Below are 21,568 nucleotides of genomic sequence, written 5' to 3' on the forward strand. Positions count from 1 at the left end.
GAGGTAATGCCAATTGCAGCTGAGGTTTCAAATGTAGTATATTTACTGGAACAAATCCACACAGACCCTGGAATCTAGTAGGCAACTACTAACGTATAAAATGCTTTCCTTTACCTTCTAATCAGTAAGGAATATCAAAAATAGTTTACATTTACATGGCATGGACAATGCTATATTATTTACTGTATCATAACCAGGATTGTGAACGCTACTGCTTTCAGTCATAATATAGTCCAGAGAGACTGTGATCATCTTTAAAAAAAATATATTAAATTTATTGGGGTGATACTGGTCAGTAAAATGATATAGGTTTCCAGTTTACATTTCCATAATACATCATTTATATATTGCATTGTGTGTTCACCACCCAGAGTCAGTTCTCCTTCCATCACCATATAATTTGTTCCCCCTTACCCTCACCTACCACCCCCCACCCCCCTTACCCTCTGGTAACCACTAAACTATTGTCTGTGTCTATGAGTTTTTGTTTATTAGTTTGTCTTGTTCATTTGTTGCTTTCCGTTTTATATCCCACATATAAGTGAAATCATACAGTTCTTGACTTTTTCTGTCTCACTTATTTCACTTAGCATGATAATCTCAAGATTCATCCATGTTGTCACAAATGGCAGTATTTCATCTTTTCTTATGGCCAAGTAATATTCTGTTGCGTATATGTACCACATCTTCATGTTCTTAGAAATATATAACCTTCCTAGATTCAATCATGAAGTGGAAAATATAAACAGACTGATCAACAGTAAGGGAATTGAAACAATTATCCAAAACCTCCCCAGAAGCAAAAGTTCAGGACCAGATGGCTGCACTAGTGAATTCTGCCAAACATTCAAAGAAAATTTAATACCAATACCTGTCCTTCTCAAACTTTTCCAAAAAACTGAAGAACAAGCAATACTTCCTAACTGATTTTATGAGGCCAACATTACCCTGATACCAAAAACTGGTAAGGATAACACAGAAAAAAGAAAATTACAGATCAATATCTCTGATGAATATAGATGCAAAAATCCTAAACAAAATTCTAGCAAATTGAATACAACAATGCACTGTAAAGATTATATATCACTATCAGGTGGGGTTCATCCCAGGGGCACAAGAATGGTTCAACATATGCAAATAGATCACTGTGATACACCACATAAACAAAATAAATGATAAAAATCATGTCAATAGAGGCAGAAAAAGCAACTGACAAGACACAACATCCATTTATAATTGAAACACTTAATAAAATGGGTATAGACGGAAAGTATCTCAACACAATAAAGGCCATATAAGCAAACCGCCAGCTAATATCATACTTAATGGTGAAAACCTGAAATCTGATGCCTCTATTACCACTGTTATTTAACAGAGTATTGGAAGTCCTAGCCAGAGCAATCAGGCAAGAGAAAGAAATGAGGCAGCCAAATTGGGAATGAAGAAGTCAAATTATCACTTTTTGCAGATGACATGGCTCTTTATATAGGAAACCCTAAAGACTCCACACACACACACACACACACACACACACACACACACACACACACCCCTATTAGAAACAAACAAATACAGTAGAGTTCCAGGATACAAAATTAATGTACAAAAATTCACTGCATTCCTATATACTAACAATGAAATTTCAGAAAAATAAATGAAAAAAAAATATTTTTCTTTTGGCTGCCCTGAAAATTCTTTATTTGTCATTAACTTCTGACAGTTCCATTAAAATGTGCCTTGGAGAAGGCCATTTAGGATTGAGACAATTAGGTGTTCTGTTTGCTTCTTGGATTAGAGGATTCAGTTCTTTCCATAGGTTTGGGAAGTTCTCATCGACTATTTGCTTGAATAGGCTCTCTGTGCACTTCTCCCTTTTTTCTCCTTCTGGTATGCCCATTATTCTTATGTTGCTCTTTCTAATGGAGTCAGGAAGTTCTTGTAGAGTTCTTTCATTTCTTTTAAGTCTCAAGTCTCTTTCTTCTTCCATCTGTGTCATTTTCAGGTTTCTGTCTTTGATATCACTGATTCTTTCCTCCATCTGCTCAGCTCTGTTTTCTAAGCACACTAATTCATTCTTCATCTCTTTTATTGAGTTCTTCAGCTCCATAATTTCTATTTGGCTCTTTTCTAAAAATTTCAATCTCTTTGATAAAGTATTCATTTTGTTCATTGATTTTATTTCTGAGTTCATTTAACTGCTTATCTGAGTTTTCTTGCATCTCATCGAATTTTTTTTTCAGAACCGCAATCTTGAATTCTCTGCCATTTAAGTCACATATTTATATGTTTTTAAATTTATTTTCAGATTTTATTTTCATTTTCTTTCTGAGCTGCCTTGTGACCTTGGTATTTCATAGTAGTTCGTGGAGTGTTTCTCTTCCTAGGCATCTATGGGAATGAGTTCTGCAGCACGTTGATATGAAGATGTCTTTCCTTTGTTTTCCAGTAACTAGCCCTGGGGCATTTTATTTTCTCTTGCTCTGTTCCTGCTTCTCCCGGTGGAAGATTCCCTGAGGAGGTGAGTTTCTCCTCTGTGACCAAGTTGCCTGGGTCTCAGGGCACCACCCCCAAGGGAGGATGTGGTGTGTGATGGGGTTCTGAGCCCCCGGAATCCCAGTGCTGCCCCCGCAGCCAGATGCAGAGCAGTGAGCCTCAGGAACGCTGGGATCAGCGGGGAAAGGTGGGGGGGGGGAGGGGAAGGCTGGGAGAGGCAGCCGGTGTATTTGTGGTTTTGTCCTCCTTCTAGTAATGGTGACTGCCAGACCACAGAGGTCCCACCCCTATGTCTCCTCCCTTCTCACTAGATTAGCTACACGGTGTGTCTGTCACTCAGGAACTGTCTCTTCAGTTCTCAGGGTTGTAGGTATTCTACTCTTTAACCCAACTGACTCAGCTACAGATTCTTCTAAGTCCTATTGCTAGCCCAGGACAGGTGCAGGGAGGCAAGCTCTGGGAGGATGGGCGGAGTTGGCCTGGCTCCGTGACTATTTTTTCTGCCTGGCAGTGTGGGCTGCTAGGTCACAACTGTCAAACTTTTATACCTGGTCTTTGCTCCGAGGTCTCTGCCCTGATCGCTGGGTTCACCCATATTATATGCTGATCACTCAAGCAGGAATGCTTGGGCCACTGAAAGTGCACCTGCAGCCTGTGTTCTTCCCTCTCCTGGGACCGGCAGTGAGCTCCATGCTGCGACCGTGCACCAATCTCTGTTCTCTCCTTTCCCTCCACCTCTGTTCACCCTGATTCACCCACCTTCAGTTATTTCGATGTGCTGATCTCTCAGATGTAATGCAGGGATTTCTTTTTTGTTGAATTATATCTGTTCAACCTTTTGTAACTTCAAGGAGAGAGATCATGGGGAACCCCTCACATTGCCATGTATCTTGGACTTTGATCATCTTGATATCTCACAGTTTATCATTTTGGCACATTATATTGATGATAATATGCTAGTTGACCCACTGTGTAGGAAATAGCAAACGCCCTAGATCAGATCCTTTACTGTTGAATGATCATTTGTTTTTTAAATTTCCAATGTTTATAAAGCTTTAAATAAACTTCACTAGTGAAGGATCATTTATTTTGTAATTTCTAATTTTTATAAAGTTTTAAATAATTTAATTATTTTCATTTCCTCAAAGACTGACACTTTTGTAAATTATAACAAACAGATTACTAGAAAATATTTATGGGATTGGATATTACAAATATGTCAAATAACTTTTTAAACATTTCTATCAATTTCCATATTTGTTTCGTTGCAGACCAATGGCAAACAGTTTAGGAACTGACACGAGTCCATGGACCATACTTTGAGTAGCACTGCCATAGAGACATATGAATGCCAGAGAGTAGGAGATAAACTATGCAATGGTTCATATTAGTGAAGCTTCTAGGAGTCCAGTGATCTTGGATATATTGGGATATTTCCTTCCAAAATGAGAGACATATTGGTTTACCTTTTACCATCTATTGCACACACAAAAGAATAGGCATAATGCTTTGTGGTCCTTTTTGGATTTGGGAGGAAACATCAAACACATTTGTGATGCTCTGACAGAGTCCTTGGTAATCTGTAAATCTTCTAATTTTAAGTGGGTTCTAGAAAAGAATGGGTCTCCATGAGTTCCAGGCTGCAGTGCAACATGCTTCACTATTAAGGCTTTTTGAATCAGAGGTGCCAAAAGCATGGGAAATTCCTTTGGCAGAAACAGGTGTTATATGGAGCCTCTGGCAAACCCCAGTGGTAAGATAGTGGCACAGAACCCTTTGGTCTAGGATAAAGCTCATGAACTACTGTGTTCTCCACTTTAAAAGCAGCTCCTGGCTTAAGAATGGGCCCTAGAAGAGACTTCTTGTTCATCATGAACTAGTATTATCTGATTCACACAACCATGGATTTGGATGTGCACAGCAGCATTTTATTATCGAATGGAAGTGGTATATACCTCGTCTAAAGAGATCTGGAAGGAAATGTAAAAATTATGAGCAGATGACACAATCATCATCTTCCTTGATATTTTACCAAATGAACTGAAAACTTATGTCCACACAAAACCTTGCACATGGATGTTTATAGCAGCTCTATTCATAATCGCCAAAACTTGGAATCAACTAGGATGTCCTTTAGTAGGTGAATGGATAAATAAACTATGGTACATCAGACAATTGAATATTATTCAGTGCTAAAAGAATAATGAACTCTCAAACCATAAAAAGACATGGAGGAACATTAAATGCATATTACTAAGTGAAAGAAGCCAATCTGAAAAATCTACACACTATATGATTCCAATTATATGGCATTCTGAAAAACATAAAACTATGGAGACAGTGAAATATCAGTGGTTTCCAGGGATTAGGAGGGAAGAATAAATAGGCAGAGCACAGAGGATTTTTAGAGCAGTGAACCTAGTCTGTATAACATAATGGTGGATACATTTGTCCAAACCCACCGACTGTACACCACCACGAGTGTACTCTAATATAAACCATGGATGATAAAAATGTGTCAATGTAGGTTCATCATTGTAACAAATGTACCCCTCTTGTACTGGATGTTGATAGTGGGGAAGAGTATGTGTGCATAGGGAAAAGGAGTATATGTGAATTTTTTCTTCTTTCTCCTCAATTTTGCTGTGGACATAAAACTGATTTACAAATAAAGTCTATTAAAAATTATGAGCAGATGTCTCAGATGTTCATGGTATCTGGTTATATTGCTTTATCACTTCTCCCTCAAATGCACCTATTACCTTATTAGGAGTTCCTTATGAGTAGTTAATGAGGACAAAAAATATGAGCCTAATTTACTGATGGATCTGCATGGTATGTGAATACCACTTGGAATGTTTGTGAAAGTCACTAGTGAAGGGGAATCCTACCAGTGGGCAGAATATTCTGCAGTATACCTCACTTTGCACAACAGTGGAAGGAGAAATGGCCTGACGTATGGATGTACATAAATTCATGAGCAAATTCTAACAGGTAGGTAAGGGATTTGGAAAGATCAGAACTGGGAAATCAGTGACAAGGAATTCACGTTGTGGGGGAAGTATTTGGATAGACCTCTGAATGAGCTAAGCATGTGAAGAAATTCTTAGCTATGCAAATACTGATGACCAGAGGGCATCCATTTCAGAAAAGACTCTCAATAATCAGATGGGCAAAATGACCTGCTCTTTTAGTCAAGCTTTTTCTCCAATCACCCCAATGATTATTAAATCAGCCCATGTACAAAGTGTACATGGTGGATGGGATAGTGGCTATGCATGGGTTCAACAGTATGGTCTTTCCATCGCCAGAGCTGACTTGGCTACCACCGCTTCTGAGTGTCCAACCTGTTCACAGCAGAGGCTAATGTTGAGTCCCTACTACAGTATAATTTCCAATGAACCAGTAGGCTATATGGTGTCAGAGTGATTATACCGGATCTCTCTTCTTATGGAGGAGGCAACAATTTGTCCTAATGGGATGGACACATATTCTGGATATGGATTTCCCTTCTCTGCCTGGAAAGATTGTGCCAGTACCACTGTTCATGGACTAATAGGATGCTTTAATTGATGGACGTGATATCTCAGACAATATTACCTCTAATCAGGGATACATCTTATAGCAACGGGTACACAACCACAAAATTCAGTGGTTTTATTATGTGCCTTATGTAAGTTTGCTGAAGATTCGTTTGTTATTGACAAACAGGAGAAAACAACTTACAAGTTTAGGATGCTGTCCTAAATGATGTTATATATGCTTTAAACCGTGGCCAATAAATGGTGCAATTTCTCCTATAGCCAGGAACTAAGTGGTTCTTCCTACTATCACATAATATATTTGAAAAAATTTTGCTTCCAATCCCTCAGTCTTGGGCTTGGTGTGTTTGGAGATTGTAGTGTGCAACGGAGGGGTACTTCCATCAGGAAACAAAGTCATGGGTCTGATGGATGCGAAGCTGAGACCATTTCATGAACTTTTTTAAGCTCCTCATGCCATTAAACCAATAGACAAAGAAGGGAGTCAATGTATTGGACTAGGTAATTGATTCTAATTTTAAGGGGAAATTGGGTTGTTGCTACACAATGAGACAAAGAGGATTATGTTCGGAATCCAGAGGCTTCACAGTTGGGCAAGGGAGTAAAAAGAAGTGGTGCCTCTTGTTAATCCCTTGACCAACTGTCTTCTTCAATGTAAATTGCAACAACTCAGTAAAGGAAAGACAATAGAACTCAGATCCTTCAGGAATAAAGATTTGTTATACTCAATCAGGTAAAGAACCTCATCCATCCAGGTGCTGGCAGAAGGTAAAGGGGGCACAGAATAGGAGAGGAAAGGCAGCTAGGGTTACCAATTTAATCCCATGAAGAGTTACAGAGGAGAAAAATGTAGCACTATGCTTTATGTTCCTTTTACTGATATTAGTGAATATCAGTAGTGGCTGCCATTATAGGTGGTGTATAACCAAAATGACATCACCTTGCAATGATGCGGTAACTTGTGTGGCTTCGTGCAACCCCTTTAGTGGAGACATGAAATTTTCATTCAGATGAAGGACAAGAGAGGATACTGAGGAGCAAAAGAGCTGAGCAGTGCTAGGTATCTTTTATTTGCCCCTATAGCTCCACTCTCCATCCTTCTTCAACCTGTTCTGTGCCCCAGGAAGCTGACATGTATGGACCACATTGACAAGATCCCACGAGTTCTGAATTTCCATTGGGTTCAGCTAATGGAGAACCAGGACAGGAGATCAGGCTACTTGTTCTCTGAAATGTCAGCTCAGGCTGACTATGACCAGGCTCTGTTCAAGGTGGTCTTCAATATACAACTCTCACCTTCATAGTTCTAGTCCCTACAGGCCTAGAAGTAATAAGAGCTCATTGTTACTATCCCTGGGTTACTGTCCTGTCACGTGGTTCTCCTACACTCTTGCCAACACCTTTGTAAATAGCCCTTTTGCAAATAAGTCCTTTTAAATGATCCTAACTTGTGTGTGTTATCTGTTAAATGTTCGGGTCTCTGATTGATACAATCCCCAGGGCAGTGCCCTTGGAACAGTCTACTAACTATGCTAGGGTGAGTATGTGCTGGAAAGCGACACACAATTTTCTAAAGGGTCACTCTGTACATGTACATATACGGATATATATATTAGGGGTAGTCAAATTTTGTCCTGTTACTAGATTGCAATTGTCATTTATAATTTGATTGTTAAATATTTATGCAAAATTACAAAAGACTATTGGCGATATAGAAATCGTTCATATGGGATTTTTGGTTAGGTCTAGAAATATGTGGCCATCATGCAGGAGCAATGATTGCTTAACAGCCACGGGATGTCTTTTCTTAAGTTTCAAATTTTTTCGTTGATGATCATTTTTCTATTTTTATTTTGTTTTTATGTACTGAATTATCATTGAGATTGTTTTGAGTCACACTAGGTCATGGATTTTATTCACTGGTTTCCCTACTGCTCATTTGTGATAGATGTAATGGGATTTTAACTACTGTTCTGTTGTACTACTGGTAAAATATTTATCTGAGTAAAGAGGCCGCAATAAAGGAAAACATGTTCTTGTGGATTATATCTGAAGAAGATCTAGATAAATTAATCCTGTGAAGGTTGAGGTAGGGAGTAAATGTGATAAATCTTAAAAAGTAAACTAATTGAATAAAGGTTAGAATGTGGAGTGGATAGGTTAAAAATGACATATATTGATAACCAATTAAGGTTTTTTTTGGGGGGGAGCACTAAATAAAAGGATTACAATTACCTCTGTAAAATGAGACAATCTGTACCATGAAGAGAAGACAGAAGAAAATGAAGTCTTAAAAAATACAGGGAATTTATTTTACTATTTCCACTTTGGGGATAGATCGCTATGGATACACACACACATATGCAATGCAAGGGAGTATTAAGAATTGGGGGGTGAGGTGGGATATTGGGACGCAAGAGGTAAGTGTTGCTTTTGAAATGGAATAGGTGGGAGTGGCTGAAAAGCTGGAGAGTTTTAAAACCTAAATATTTTCCATGCGTTATCTCATTTCATTGTAGGGTTGCTGTGATGCAAGCTGTCTCCAATGCCAGCACAATGAATCTCCACACTGTGCTGACTCTAAATTTGGCATTGACTTTTTGCACCTCAGTTTGCAAAGTTTATGGCAAAAGCTGCAACATGGACTAATCAAAACCAAGTAACTTACGCCAAGCCCGTGTCATAGCATTTTTTTATTAAACTAAAGTTTATCGGGGTAACAAGTGTTAGTAATGTTACATAGATTTCAGGTGTATAATTCTGTATTACATCATCTATAAATCACATTGCGTGTTCACCACCCAGAGTTAGTTCTCCTTCCATCACCATATATTTGATTCCCTTTACCCTCATCTCCCACCCCCCTCCTGCCTTACCCTCTGGTAACCACTAAACTATTGTCTGTGTCTATGAGTTCTTGTTTCTCATTTGTTTGTCTTGTTCTTTTGTTGTTTTTGGTTTTTATACCACATATCAGTGAAATCATATGGTTGTGTACTTTTTCTGTCTGACTTATTTTGCTTACCATTATAATCTCAAAATCCATCTATGTTGTCACAAATGGTCCTATTTCATCTTTTCTTACCGCCGAATAGTATTCCATTGTGTATATATACCACAACTTCTTTATCCATTCATCTATCGAAGGACACTTTGGTTGTTTCCATGTCTTGGCCACCATAAATAAAGCTGCAATGAACATTGGAGCACATGTGTCTTTATGGATAAATGTTTTCAGATTTTTTTGGTAGATACCCAGGAGAGGGATTGCTGGGTCATATGGTAATTCTATTCGTAATTTTTTGAGGAACCTGCACACTGCCTTCCATAGCGGCTGCACCAGTCTGCATTCCCACCAACAGTGTATGAGGGTTCCTTTTTCTCCACAGCCTCTCCAACACTTGTTACTATTTGTCTTGTTGATGATAGCCATTCTGACTGGGGTGAGGTGGTATCTCATTATGGTTTTTTTTTTTTTTTTTTTTTTTTTTTGCATTTCTCTGATGATTAGTGATGTTGAGCATTTTTCATATGTTTATTTGCCATTTGTATGTCCTCTTTGGAGAAATGTCTCTTCTGGTCCTCTGCCCATTTTTCAATTGGGTTGTTTGCGTTTCATAGCATTTAATGTCAATTATATAATAATTGTGTTTAGGTAAAATGACTGGAAGCTGATACTATGTAGCCTAGGTTCTCAGTTGGGATGGGAGGGAGGTAACGTCATGGCTATCAATGGACAGCAGCAACTGTACGGAAATAAGCTTAGTCATACTTATACGAAAAGGGATTTCCAAGTCCAGAGACAAAGAATTACTACTTATTATATATATATATATATATATATATATATATATATATATAATATATACACATATACACGTTATATATATACATGTTATATACACGTTTTACATATATATATATATATATATATATATATATATATATATAAACAATCCTGCAATGAGGTTGGTGAAGAGATAGCACAGTCCTGTTTGGTGTGAGACTTGATTGCCTACAGTTCTTCAGAGAAAGGGGGGCATGTCCTTTGGCCACACTTTGTATTTGAATCCTCTAGGTTGATACTATGCTGTCAAAGGAAAGGGGACAGGCACTTGTTCCAAAAAACTAAAAGTTTTTTGGAGTTATCCTTTTAAATCTGTGAAACAGGTTTTTCATGAAACTACTATGTAGTCAGTCTCCTTAAGTAAAATAAATAAACACTGTCCTGAGTTGTTAGCATTATTGTCTGAAGCTCTTTGATGCAATTCCAGAGAGTCTAAAACAATCGGGATAGTCTGAATGGTGGGAATACTAACCTCATAGTCTGCAGGCTTGTCACACAGGACAATGTACAAACCAAATGCAGAGACTCGTGTGGAGAATAACCTGGCTTTTTTTTTTTTTTACAAGGTCTTATTTTTACTGGCTATTCTTAGATGATAGGATTATTATTAAAAATAGTTGATCAAGATTTTTTGAAAAATAAAGTCCATGCAAATATTTGATGACTTAATATAACCACTTTGAGTGACACAAATGGTTATTTTAATGGCTAATAAGTTGATTTCTATTTATGTTTCCTAAGTTTCCATAGAGCTGTGGTATTTTGAGATCCCAGTAAGATAGCAGAGTGGGTAATCATTTTGCAGTATATAAAATAATTCTGTAAACTTTGAGCTCAAGTTAAAGGAAAAAAATGAAAAGATTTACTTAACCCACATGGGCAACATGATGCTAAAAATAACTAGCAATAAGGCCATTTATAATGACATTGTTAATAGTCATTTGACTTTAGTAAACAGCTTCTGGGGAAAGACATCGGTAAACATTGTATAGAATTCTTGATGATACCATTCAATGTAGTAGCTTATTGGAGGGAATATTAGACGTTTCCGTACTCTTTTTTAAAAAGTTCTACTCTTGCAAAGTTTCTGAGCACAAAATCAGTCATGCTGTGTTACCATTATCAGCCTCTATCATAAAAATTGTTCAGTTTCTATCATGAACCCTTCCTTATTTGAACACTTCTACTTCCAGAAAATATAACCCCTCAAAAAGCCTGCAATATTTAAAGCAATGCAAGTCAGATCAATTATGCCCAACAAATCTAAGTATGGAAGTGATGTTTCTCCTGATTCCAGCAGAAATTTTGTAGGATGCATTGGATTTTCTTTCATAATACCTTGGTATAGTTCTTGATACATGATGCAAAGTGGATGAACCTTGAAAATATTATAGTAGGTGAAAGAAGTGAAAGAAGCCAGCCCCAAAGGATCAAATATTGTATAATTCCATTTATATAAAATGTCCAGAACAGGGAAATCTATAGAGACAGAAAGTATGTTAGTAGTAGCTTAGGACTGGAGAGGCTGGGAGGTGGTAGGTACGGAGTTTCTTTTTGAGGTGACTAAAATGTCCTAATGTTGATTTTGGTTTTGTTTGCATATTATCTATAAGTATACTAAAAAACATTGAATTGTATACTTGAAAAGGTGAATCATATGGCATGAAAATTATATTTCAATACTTTATTTTTAAAAATGAGGTAGGGAGTTTATACATAGCATCTAATACATTGCATTCATTTAGGTTCTCTTTTCTTCCAGGTTCTGACCAATTCGATTTAATGAAAGTCATGCGTCACCTATCATATGCAAAACATTGTGTACGATCATTGCAAGAGATAAAAGATGAAACAGCTTCTACTTTTAAGTAGGTTAAAATGTAGTAGTGGGAATGATGATAATAATGATGATGATAGGAGGAGGAAAAAGAATAAATAACGTTTATTGAGCAGTTACTATGTGCCAGGAACTGTGTTATATGCTTTAAATGATATTTTGTCTTCTTCTCATAATAATTCTAGAGATAGATACTATTATTTTTTTTTTCATTTTGTATCTGAGGAAATTGAGGCACACTGAGGTAAACTAACTTACTTAGAGCCACATATCAAGAAACAGCACACCAAGAATTTCAACCTCTGGTTAGCCAAGAGCCAGTACTCTTAATAACTGGAATTCCTAAGTACACAAAATACATAATACAAGGCAGATTAAGGTTAAGTGTCATGAAAGAGTCAAGTAAAAGTGAAAGAATAATTTGAAGAAAGAACACATCTTGTTTGCAGCTCAGGAAGGACTAGGAAATTCAGTTCAGCTCTGAAGCACATAGGTACACTTGAATGTTTGGCTACACTTTCCACGAATCATGAAGTAGCTATAAACCTGTATCAGATTAAATACTGCTTATTTTGGTAGAATAAATATGGTCAAACAGGAAATGACTAGAGTTACAATGTCAAAGGTACAGCCTTTTCAAGATAAATTTATAATAAACAAGGAACTATCTATCAGAAGGTATACAATCAGAACCCCAAATTTTATTCCTTTTCCTTATATCCAATCTAATCCTTTATCTTCAGCCTGAGATATTTCAAATTCTTCTTTTTGTGCTTGCAATTACATTCCTAATCTAGATTGTATTGATTTTTCCCCTCTCCTATCTATTTCCTTATTGACTTCCCCACTGCTTCCCTTGCCACAAAGTTGAATGTTATGACTAAAGCTATTATTCCTTTGAGTTACATAAAGAAAATTACTAAATAATAACTTTAGTGTTTTTCACATAAGGGGTAAGTTATTTTGCTTTCAATCTGGAGGCTACACATTAAATGCTCACCTAAATCTATTTTAGCCTATTGTTCTCTACATATTTCCATATCACTTTTCTCTACCATATTGTCTAGACTGACATCTATAAAACAGCATTTCTCTTCTTTATCAATACTCTATAAGTGCTTTTAAAATTCCCTTCCCAAACCTTTTACTGGAAGATTGCTTTGGCTATAATCAGAGGAATAATGAAACTTTACTTCCTATTCTGTCAGCATTGCTGATAAGCAGGAAATATTATGCTAGACCACTCTCTTCCTCAGTCATTATATAAAATCCAATGCAGTCAATAATGCTCTAAAGATTTTGTAGGGTATCTGATGGACACTTGTCTTATTAGGGAGACCACTTCATGGACAGTGTAGGTGCTTGACCACTGCAGTGTATACCTGAAGCTGAATAATAATGAATGTGAACTACAATTATATATATATATATATATATATATATACACACATATATATATGGTCACGTATATATATATATGGTCACAGGAAGTGGAGTACATATATATGGTCATAAGAAATAGAGACAGTGGAAATGTAACAGCTGTGTGAGATGTCAGAGGGGTAGCAGATTGGGGTAGGGGAGTTATCACTTTGTGAGGGGTATAAATGTCTAACTATTATATTGTTTTGTACACCTGAAACTAATAATAAAAAAATCCAATGCAAATGAAGTAACATTTCCTTCTGTTATGCATAAATGATCACCTCTGAATCAATCTGCAGACTACAGGAAGATGTGATAAAAGATAAGTGAGTTCTTTAATATAAACAATGAAATCAACATTCTAGAGCTCTATGTTATTAGATTAGGCTAGGTGATGCTGTGGTAACAAAAAAGACCCCAAATCTCAGTGGCTTAACATGTAACAATTTATTTTTCACTCTGAAACCGTTCACTGCAAGTCCATCAACCCTCCAGGGCAGGTCCCTTACAAACCGTGACTTAGAGATCCAGGTTGCATCACTCTTGTAGGTATGCCGTCTGGAGCACAGTGCTTTCAGGTCACTGTGGCAGGTAAAGAGAGAGCTGGAGGATCCACGCAGGACTTATTATTGTTCCAGTATGGAAACAACACATCACTTCTGTTTACAATCTCTCTGCAATCCCTCTGCTAGAAGTAGTCAAATGGCGTTGCCTAACTACAAGGGGCTGGGAAGTGACGGGAGCACATAGATATTTCATAAGCTGTTAATATCTTTGCCACATTCTACAAATAATATAAGCTTTTCCAAATTTCAATGAACAACAATTTTGAAAAATTCTATATGGATACAAAATACCCCTTAAATATAATAATTTTATCAGTATATAGATATATATTTTTAGGAAACAGATGTTATGAAGCTTTAAGGTGATCTGACATGGCATTACATTTATAATTTTCCAAGAACCTTATTGAGAGATTTTGGTATTCCCACTCCCAAAATTTTGGTGGCCAGTATGTTATTTATCTATTAGATGATTTCTACATTTATAATAATTTTGCTTGAGATTCAAAGGAGCTGACATGAAATCAGCTATTTAAAAAAATAGCTATTGACTGTCTCATCATGCCAAAATATTTTGTACATACGACATTACAATTAGCATAACCTCTGCAACAGGTGTTTTTTGAGACACCAATTTATAAATCACATTACTCTGATATATAAAAATGTAAAGTAAAAATAATTTTCAACTCATTTCAGCGTTAGTGGTAAACGTGAATCAGCAACAGAAATGAGGCACCAAATCTTAGTAAAATATAAGACCAATGATGTCATTATATCCTAAATTTAACTCCTAGTTTAATTCAATATTAATGCTTAAGACAACAAACTTTTACACAGCACATTTACTAAGAGTGTGGCAGTAGTTTTAAGTAACAAGACATACAGCGTACTAGAGGTCTGGCACTCAACTTGCTTACAGTAAACCAGCTTCAATATGAAGGCATTAAATATTTTTAAAAAACCTTCTTTTTATATGCTATTTTGGCAAGTGTGCAATTAAACACAGTAATGAAATGAATATAGTAAGATTAAGAATTACAAACTTGAAACTTGTATCTTAAGCATAAATCATATAAAAAAAGGATTACTGGTTATATAGAATATCCCTGGATAATCAAAACTTAATAGTATAAAACATGCAAAATATTTCAGAATCTTTATTAATCAAAAAATACCAGGGTCTATGTAAAATTACTCCCTTCCAAAGGGTATCAAAGTTAAATCAAATCATGTAACACTCTAATGCTAAATACTATTCAGTACTGTTGAAGTAGAGGTAAATTTCATAGAATCGGGGGCTTACTTACACTGTTACGTTGCTGTCTTTCTTGTTCACTTGAAGCAGCATACAACAACATCCCAGAATTTCACTAAGTAAGAAAAGAATGGCTGCTGCACTGGCAAAAATAGAATGTATAAGGATCAAAGGCACACTATTCAGCTAGCCAAAGTGATAGCAAACATTTTTTCCCCCACAAGCCCTTTCCACATGTAAACAAAAAATTTATTAAGGAGAAAAGTAAACTAAACTAAATTTATCTTCAAAAGTAAGTATTTTGAGACATCAATGTTAAATCTATGCTTCAAAAATGTCAACTATAGAGGTCTAGACTGTATTTCAGACTGTATTTTAAAGATGTATCCAAATTAGATAGTTTTAACATTAGATATACTTTGTCAAAATTATCTAAAACATTTTAATTCCAAACATTTTAACCACTAGTATGACAACAGGGTTTTAGCTCTCAGAGTAATTAAAACACTGTAAGGAAAAACACACAAACGAAATCCAATATTTAAGCTGCAGACAACAATTATGGCCCTTTCTGGCACAATGGCATTTGACTGGCAACTCAAAGTCCAATAATAATTCTATTAACACAGGGAGACATGCATTTTGGTAAATGTGCCCTAACATTCACAGTTGAAATTTCCTTTAGACCTTGCTTTTTTAAAATAAGGAAATCTTGATTTTTCTTCTTGATGTCATCCTGACTCGTGACTTAATTCGACTTCTTTTTCTTCTTTTTACCATGTTTCTTGTGCTTCTTCTTCTTCTTCTTCTTCGCTTTTTCTGCTGGTTTTTCTCTGTCTTCATATCTTCTCTTCTTTTTCGCTTGTACCTCCTCTTCATAATCTGATTCTGATGAGGACTCTGATGATAAAGGCTTATCCTCAGGGTAAGTCTTCTTTCTTTTTCTGCTGACATTTATATACTTTTCTTTCTCTGTTTCATCCTTTGACTTCTTTTTCTTTTTTCCAGATTCTTTGCTCTCTGATTCAGATTCACATGTACAGCTTTCTGATGATTTGTGTGAACGATTCTTCTTTTTCTTCCTCTTTTTTCCTTGTTTCTTTTCTTCATCCTCAGAATCTGAAGAACTGCTTGAAGAATCAGAGCTTGATGAAGAAGATGAAGACCGACAAGATTTCTTCTTTTTCTTTTTCTTTCGTTCTCTTTTTTTGGATGAACTCTCATTTCCACTTAATACTTTTTCTCTGCTTTTTTCTAGTTCCTTCTTCCAATTCTCATTCATTTTCTCTTCAAATTCAGCTAATGCCTTGGAGCCTTTCTTTTTATTTTCTAATTGTTTCTTCACTTCTTCCCACGTGGGCCTTGGGCGATTGAGATAATCTTGTATTGTCGGGCCTGCAGACTGAGCTGGGCCCCTCCACCTGGCCATGGCTATAGGATTCATGTAGGCTACCCGATTATCCCGCTTTCCCATGGTGCCTAATGGTTCCCAGAGCAGACTCTCAGTGGCTGAGGAGATTAAGGTTAGATGCTCTCCTTAAGTTCTTCAACTGCTGGTACGCCAAGTGGGTGCCATTCTGTGAGAGAAGCAGATGGAACGATTACAAAACACCTTTAAAGTAAGACAAAATAAACACACAGCTTAATGGTTCACTGTCTTTCACAAAGTACAGTAGAAACTTTCCAAATCTCAGACCTTGGGAACAAAATATACACATTTAAGATTTTTGCATATTTTAGACACTGTGGTATAAATATAATGTAAACTTAACATGTTTTATATACCTCATGAAGGTTCTGACTGTTACCTAAAATTTTTAATATTTCCTTTTATATTTCCTTTTAGTATTCCCTTTTATATTGTATACTATATATCTTTTTTTCTTTCTTTCATTCTGCTTTATATGGTATAAAGACAGAAACTTTTATTGCTAAATTCTGTACCAGGCAGACCTTTTCAACTTATAAAAGTGCAGCACAATCTACTCCATTCTTTGACAGAAATCCAGAAATTCAGAAACATCTGAAAAAAGCCGCCCTTCTCTCATCCAATCCATTACTAAATCCTGCTGTTTAAACCTCTACAACAGATCTCACATCCATTCACTTCTTTCCAAATATGCTGTCATCAAGTTAGTCCAGGCAGTATCATCTCTCACTTAGACTATTAATTTCTAGTATCTAAAAGTGTTTATTTTCTCCCAGGGACTTCTTAGTATTTTGCAATGGATTATTTCATTCAATCTCTGGACTACTATCATGAGGTTGATTCTGTTGTTGCCCGTAATTCATAGACAGAGAAACTGAGGCTTAGAGAATTTGACTAACTTACATAAAGTAACTGAATAAATGGCAGAACCAGAATTTAAACCAAGGCAACCTGACTCCAAACCTTTCACACTTAACACAACATTACATCATCTCCTTCTATCACCTTTCTATCAACCTATTTCTACCCTTACCCTTTTTTCCATTCCAGTCCTACACAGCAATCAGAAGGTTCTTAAAATACTCCAGTGGCTTTACATTTTAATAAGAAACATGAAACTCAACAACAAAAAAACAAACAACCCAACTGAAAAATGGGCAGAGGACCTGAAGAGACATTTCTCCAAAGAGGACATACAAATGGCAAATAGGTATATGAAAAAATGCTCAACATCATTAATCATCAGAGAAATGCAAATAAAAACCACAATGAGATATCACCTCACCCCAGTCAGAATGGCTATCATCAACAAGACAAATAGTAACAAGTGTTGGAGCGGCTGTGGAGAAAAAGGAACCCTCATACACTGTTGGTGGGAATGCAGACTGGTGCAGCCGCTATGGAAGGCAGTGTGGAGGTTCCTCAAAAAATTACGAATAGAATTACCATATGACCCAGCAATCTCTCTCCTGGGTATCTACCCAAATAATCTGAAAACATTTATCCATAAAGACACGTGTGCTCCAATGTTCATTGCAGCTTTGTTTACGGTGGCCAAGACATGGAAACAACCAAAATGTCCTTCGATAGATGAATGGATAAAGAAGTTGTGGTATATATACACAATGGAATACTATTCGGCGGTAAGAAAAGACGATATAGGAACATTTGTGACAACATGGATGGATCTTGAGAGTATAATGCTAAGCGAAATAAGTCAGACAGAAAAAGCAGAGAACCATATGATTTCACTGATATGTGGTATATAAACTGAAAACAACAAAAGAAACAAATGAGAAACAAGAACTCATAGACACAGACAATAGTTTAGTGGTTACCAGAGGGTAAGGGGGGTGGGGGGTGGGAGATAAGGGTAAGGGGCATCAAATATATGGTGATGGAAGGAGAACTGACTCTGGGTGGTGAACACACAATGTAATTTATAGATGATGTAATACAGAATTGTACAACTGAAATCTATGTAATTTTACTAACAATTGTCACCCCAATAAATTAAAAAAAAAAAGAATCATATCCACACTCTTATAAAGGTCCTATATGATCTGTCCTGCTTATCTCTCTTACTTTCATCTAGAGTCACTTATCCCTTTTCTCAATTCTATCTTCTTCAGTCTTCTCTTTGTTGTTTCTGGAACATACCAAGCTATAAGATAAGCCATCATGGCCAGTTCCACATTATCCTTCACGTCTCAGTTTAAATGTCAATTCATCAGAAAGGCAATTATTAGGTTGAACTACATAAAATTGCCAATTTTATAAGACAAAAACAGTCGAACACCAGCAATTTCATATGGCTCAACCTTATACTAAAGTAGGTTGCCTTTATATCTATCACTCATCTTCGCTACTCTGTATCTGAGTTCCTTGTTTCTTTTATTCATAGCACATAGTAAACTGGTGATTATTTGTCTGTTTATTTGAATGTGTATGTGTGTGTGTGTGTGTGTGTGTGTGTATGAGGTCAGACAATGAAGTTCATGAACTCATCCTAGAAAAAGTGCCACATACCTCCTTGCTGAATATCACTATGGTCACCTTCGAAGTACTCCCTTTGGGAAGCTGTGCACCAACACCAAAAGATTAGCAGCATCATTGCAACAAGTTCGCGAATGTAATTGTCAGACCTCCTATATGTGTATCCACTGCTAAATAGGCCTGGAATTGTACACGTCATGTTTGATCTGTCTTATCGACCATCGAGTTCCCATTACATAACATGGCATCTGGATCACATCAAGTACTTAATAAATATTTGCTCAATAATAAACAAACAAATGAATAGATAGATGGATGGGGAACTCTGGAGGACAGGGGCATTCAGAGAAGCCTCCTGGAGTTGGACATGTCTGTATAGGATTTTGAAGGATAAATAGTTTACCCAGGAAATGAGAAATGAAGGACATTCCAGGCAGAGGAAATAATATGCTAAAAAAAAAAAAAAAAAAAAAAAAAAGGAATCTGAAAGAGTACCATGTATTTAGTGCTGATGGAGCTTAAATTGAAGAGGTCACTGGCAGGAAGTGAGGCTGCATAGACGGGAATATAGCCCGATCATGGAGGCCCTCTTTGGTTATTTTAAAATCTTAGATATTGTCCTATAGTTGTTAGGAAGCCAATAAAGTCTTTTAAATAGAAGAGAAAGATGATCAGCCATATTATAGATTTTTCTGTCAGTCTCCATCTGGTGTTTGACCCTTTGAGTCAACCAGACATACCTATCTATCATAAGCTCAATGCCACAGACTTTACAGAGACTACTGGTGAAAGTTTCCTGCATTTCATTTGCTGTGTTCTTATTCGTATTATCTTTCCCCTTTGGTTCAGTCCATCTCCTCTTTGGTCTTTCTGTCTTTTCAATTCTTAGTCCTCCTCTAAAGATATGTCAAATATCATTCTTTCCTTGACTCGATCATCAAAACCCCTTAAGGATTTTAGTTCATATTCAACTTGCTGGTTCTCTTTGATACTGGACATTTAGAATAGCACAATCCATTCTAATTTTGGTTCCTTGAGACTTCGTCCTGACATCAGCTAGAACTATAGGTAGAGACCAGTTCACAAAGGCTTTGGATGTGATGCTAAGGAGGTTGGAATTTATTCTGTGGGGCTTACAGTGAAGCTAATGGGGAGACAGTGACTATTTTAAGCAGGAGAGTGACGTGCTCATATTTCAGTGTTTAAGAGACTTTTTTTTACAGTATGAAAGATGAGTTGGAGGCAGAGAATATTGAAGGCAACGAAATCACTTAAGTATTCATGCAAACAAGAAATGAAAGCGTCTGACTGAAAACAGTGGCATTGCTACTGAAAAGAGGGGAAATATATGAGACATGTTGAGAGAATTCTACTGAAATTAATGGCCAACTGTTTACAAAGGCTGAGGGTAAGAAAGGAATCTAGGTCAAGCTTCTGGCTTCAGAGACTAGATAAAAGGCAATGCCGAAGACTAAGTAGTATAGGAAGTGGCATAGACTTCGCAAAAATGTCTAGGTTTGGCACTGGACTCATAAAGTTTGAGGTGCCTGTGAGACATCTGAATCAATCTGCATGTAGGAGATTGAATATATGAGTATTGATTGGCATTCTGGAATGTGACCTGAGTTAGAGATATAGGATTGGCAGTCACAGAGTGACGGCTAAAGTCATGGGAGAAAATTAATTTACCTTGGGGAGGATTTCAAGTAAAAAGGGGTTTGAACACTAGATCCAATTTAATAACAACATGCAAGGGTTTGGCAGAGAAAGTAAAGCCTACAAAGAAAACTTCAGAAAATTAGCGAGAGTGGTAAGAGCTAGACCAGTATCAAAAAACAGAAAGTAACAGTCACACAGAAACTTAAGGGAGAGAATAAAGTTTCAAGAAGAGGACAATAATTCTCAAAGGCACATGTTCATGAATTTCACTTGAGCAATTTTTAAATATCAAAATGTTGGTTAAAAAAACCCTTAATGTTCATGAATAACAAATGGGTTATATGAATTTTAGTACACGAGTATGTATACAATGGACTACTATACGCACAACATATTGTTGAGAGAAAAGTTCACCAAATGTAAACAAAAAAGGTGTGACTGCAGGGTTTTTTTGGGGAGATGGGGGTGAGGATGAGCTATGAAAGGGAAAAAGTTGAAGTATTTTTCACATTACAGCCTTCATTTTCACTCAAAGGTAGGTGCCAAGGTCATCTGCTAAGATTAAGGCAGTTGAGGTAGCACAGGAGTGTGGGGACCAATAATTAAAATTACAGATACATGTAAAAAATGAAATTGGACTACTTTCTTACACTATATACAAAAATATACTCAAAATGGATTAAAGACGTAAATGTTAGGCCTGAAACCATAAAACTGCTAGAAGAAAACATAGGCAGTAAACTCGTTGACATCACTCTTATCAATATCTTTTTGGATATATCTCCTCAAGCCAGGGAAACAAAAGGAAAAATAAACAAATGGGAATACATCAAACTAAGTTTTTGCACAACAAAGAAACCTCAACAAAACATAAAGACAACCTACTGAATGGGAGAAGATATTTGCAAGTGATACACCTGATAAGGGGTTCATATTCAAAATATAAAAGAACTCATACAACTTAACACCAAAAAGACAAACAATCCAATTAAAACAAGGGCAAAGCACCTGAAATG

The 21,568-nt window shown here is 36.5% G+C and overlaps 1 protein-coding gene across 1 annotated transcript in view; it reads right to left on the minus strand.

Moving 5' to 3' along the window:
- Positions 1 to 13,607: 13,607 nt before the first annotated feature.
- Positions 13,608 to 21,568, minus strand: part of FAM133A (family with sequence similarity 133 member A) — a 50,428-nt gene continuing 42,467 nt past the window's right edge. Inside the window, exon 4 of the mRNA XM_033123779.1 lies at positions 13,608 to 16,545. Coding sequence (XP_032979670.1) covers positions 15,717 to 16,442 — 726 coding nt within the window. The 5' untranslated portion in view covers positions 16,443 to 16,545 and the 3' untranslated portion in view covers positions 13,608 to 15,716. The remainder of the gene's footprint in view (positions 16,546 to 21,568) is intronic.

The sequence above is a fragment of the Rhinolophus ferrumequinum genome, chromosome X, assembly GCF_004115265.2.
Source record: "Rhinolophus ferrumequinum isolate MPI-CBG mRhiFer1 chromosome X, mRhiFer1_v1.p, whole genome shotgun sequence".
Classification (NCBI taxonomy): Eukaryota; Metazoa; Chordata; class Mammalia; order Chiroptera; family Rhinolophidae; genus Rhinolophus; species Rhinolophus ferrumequinum.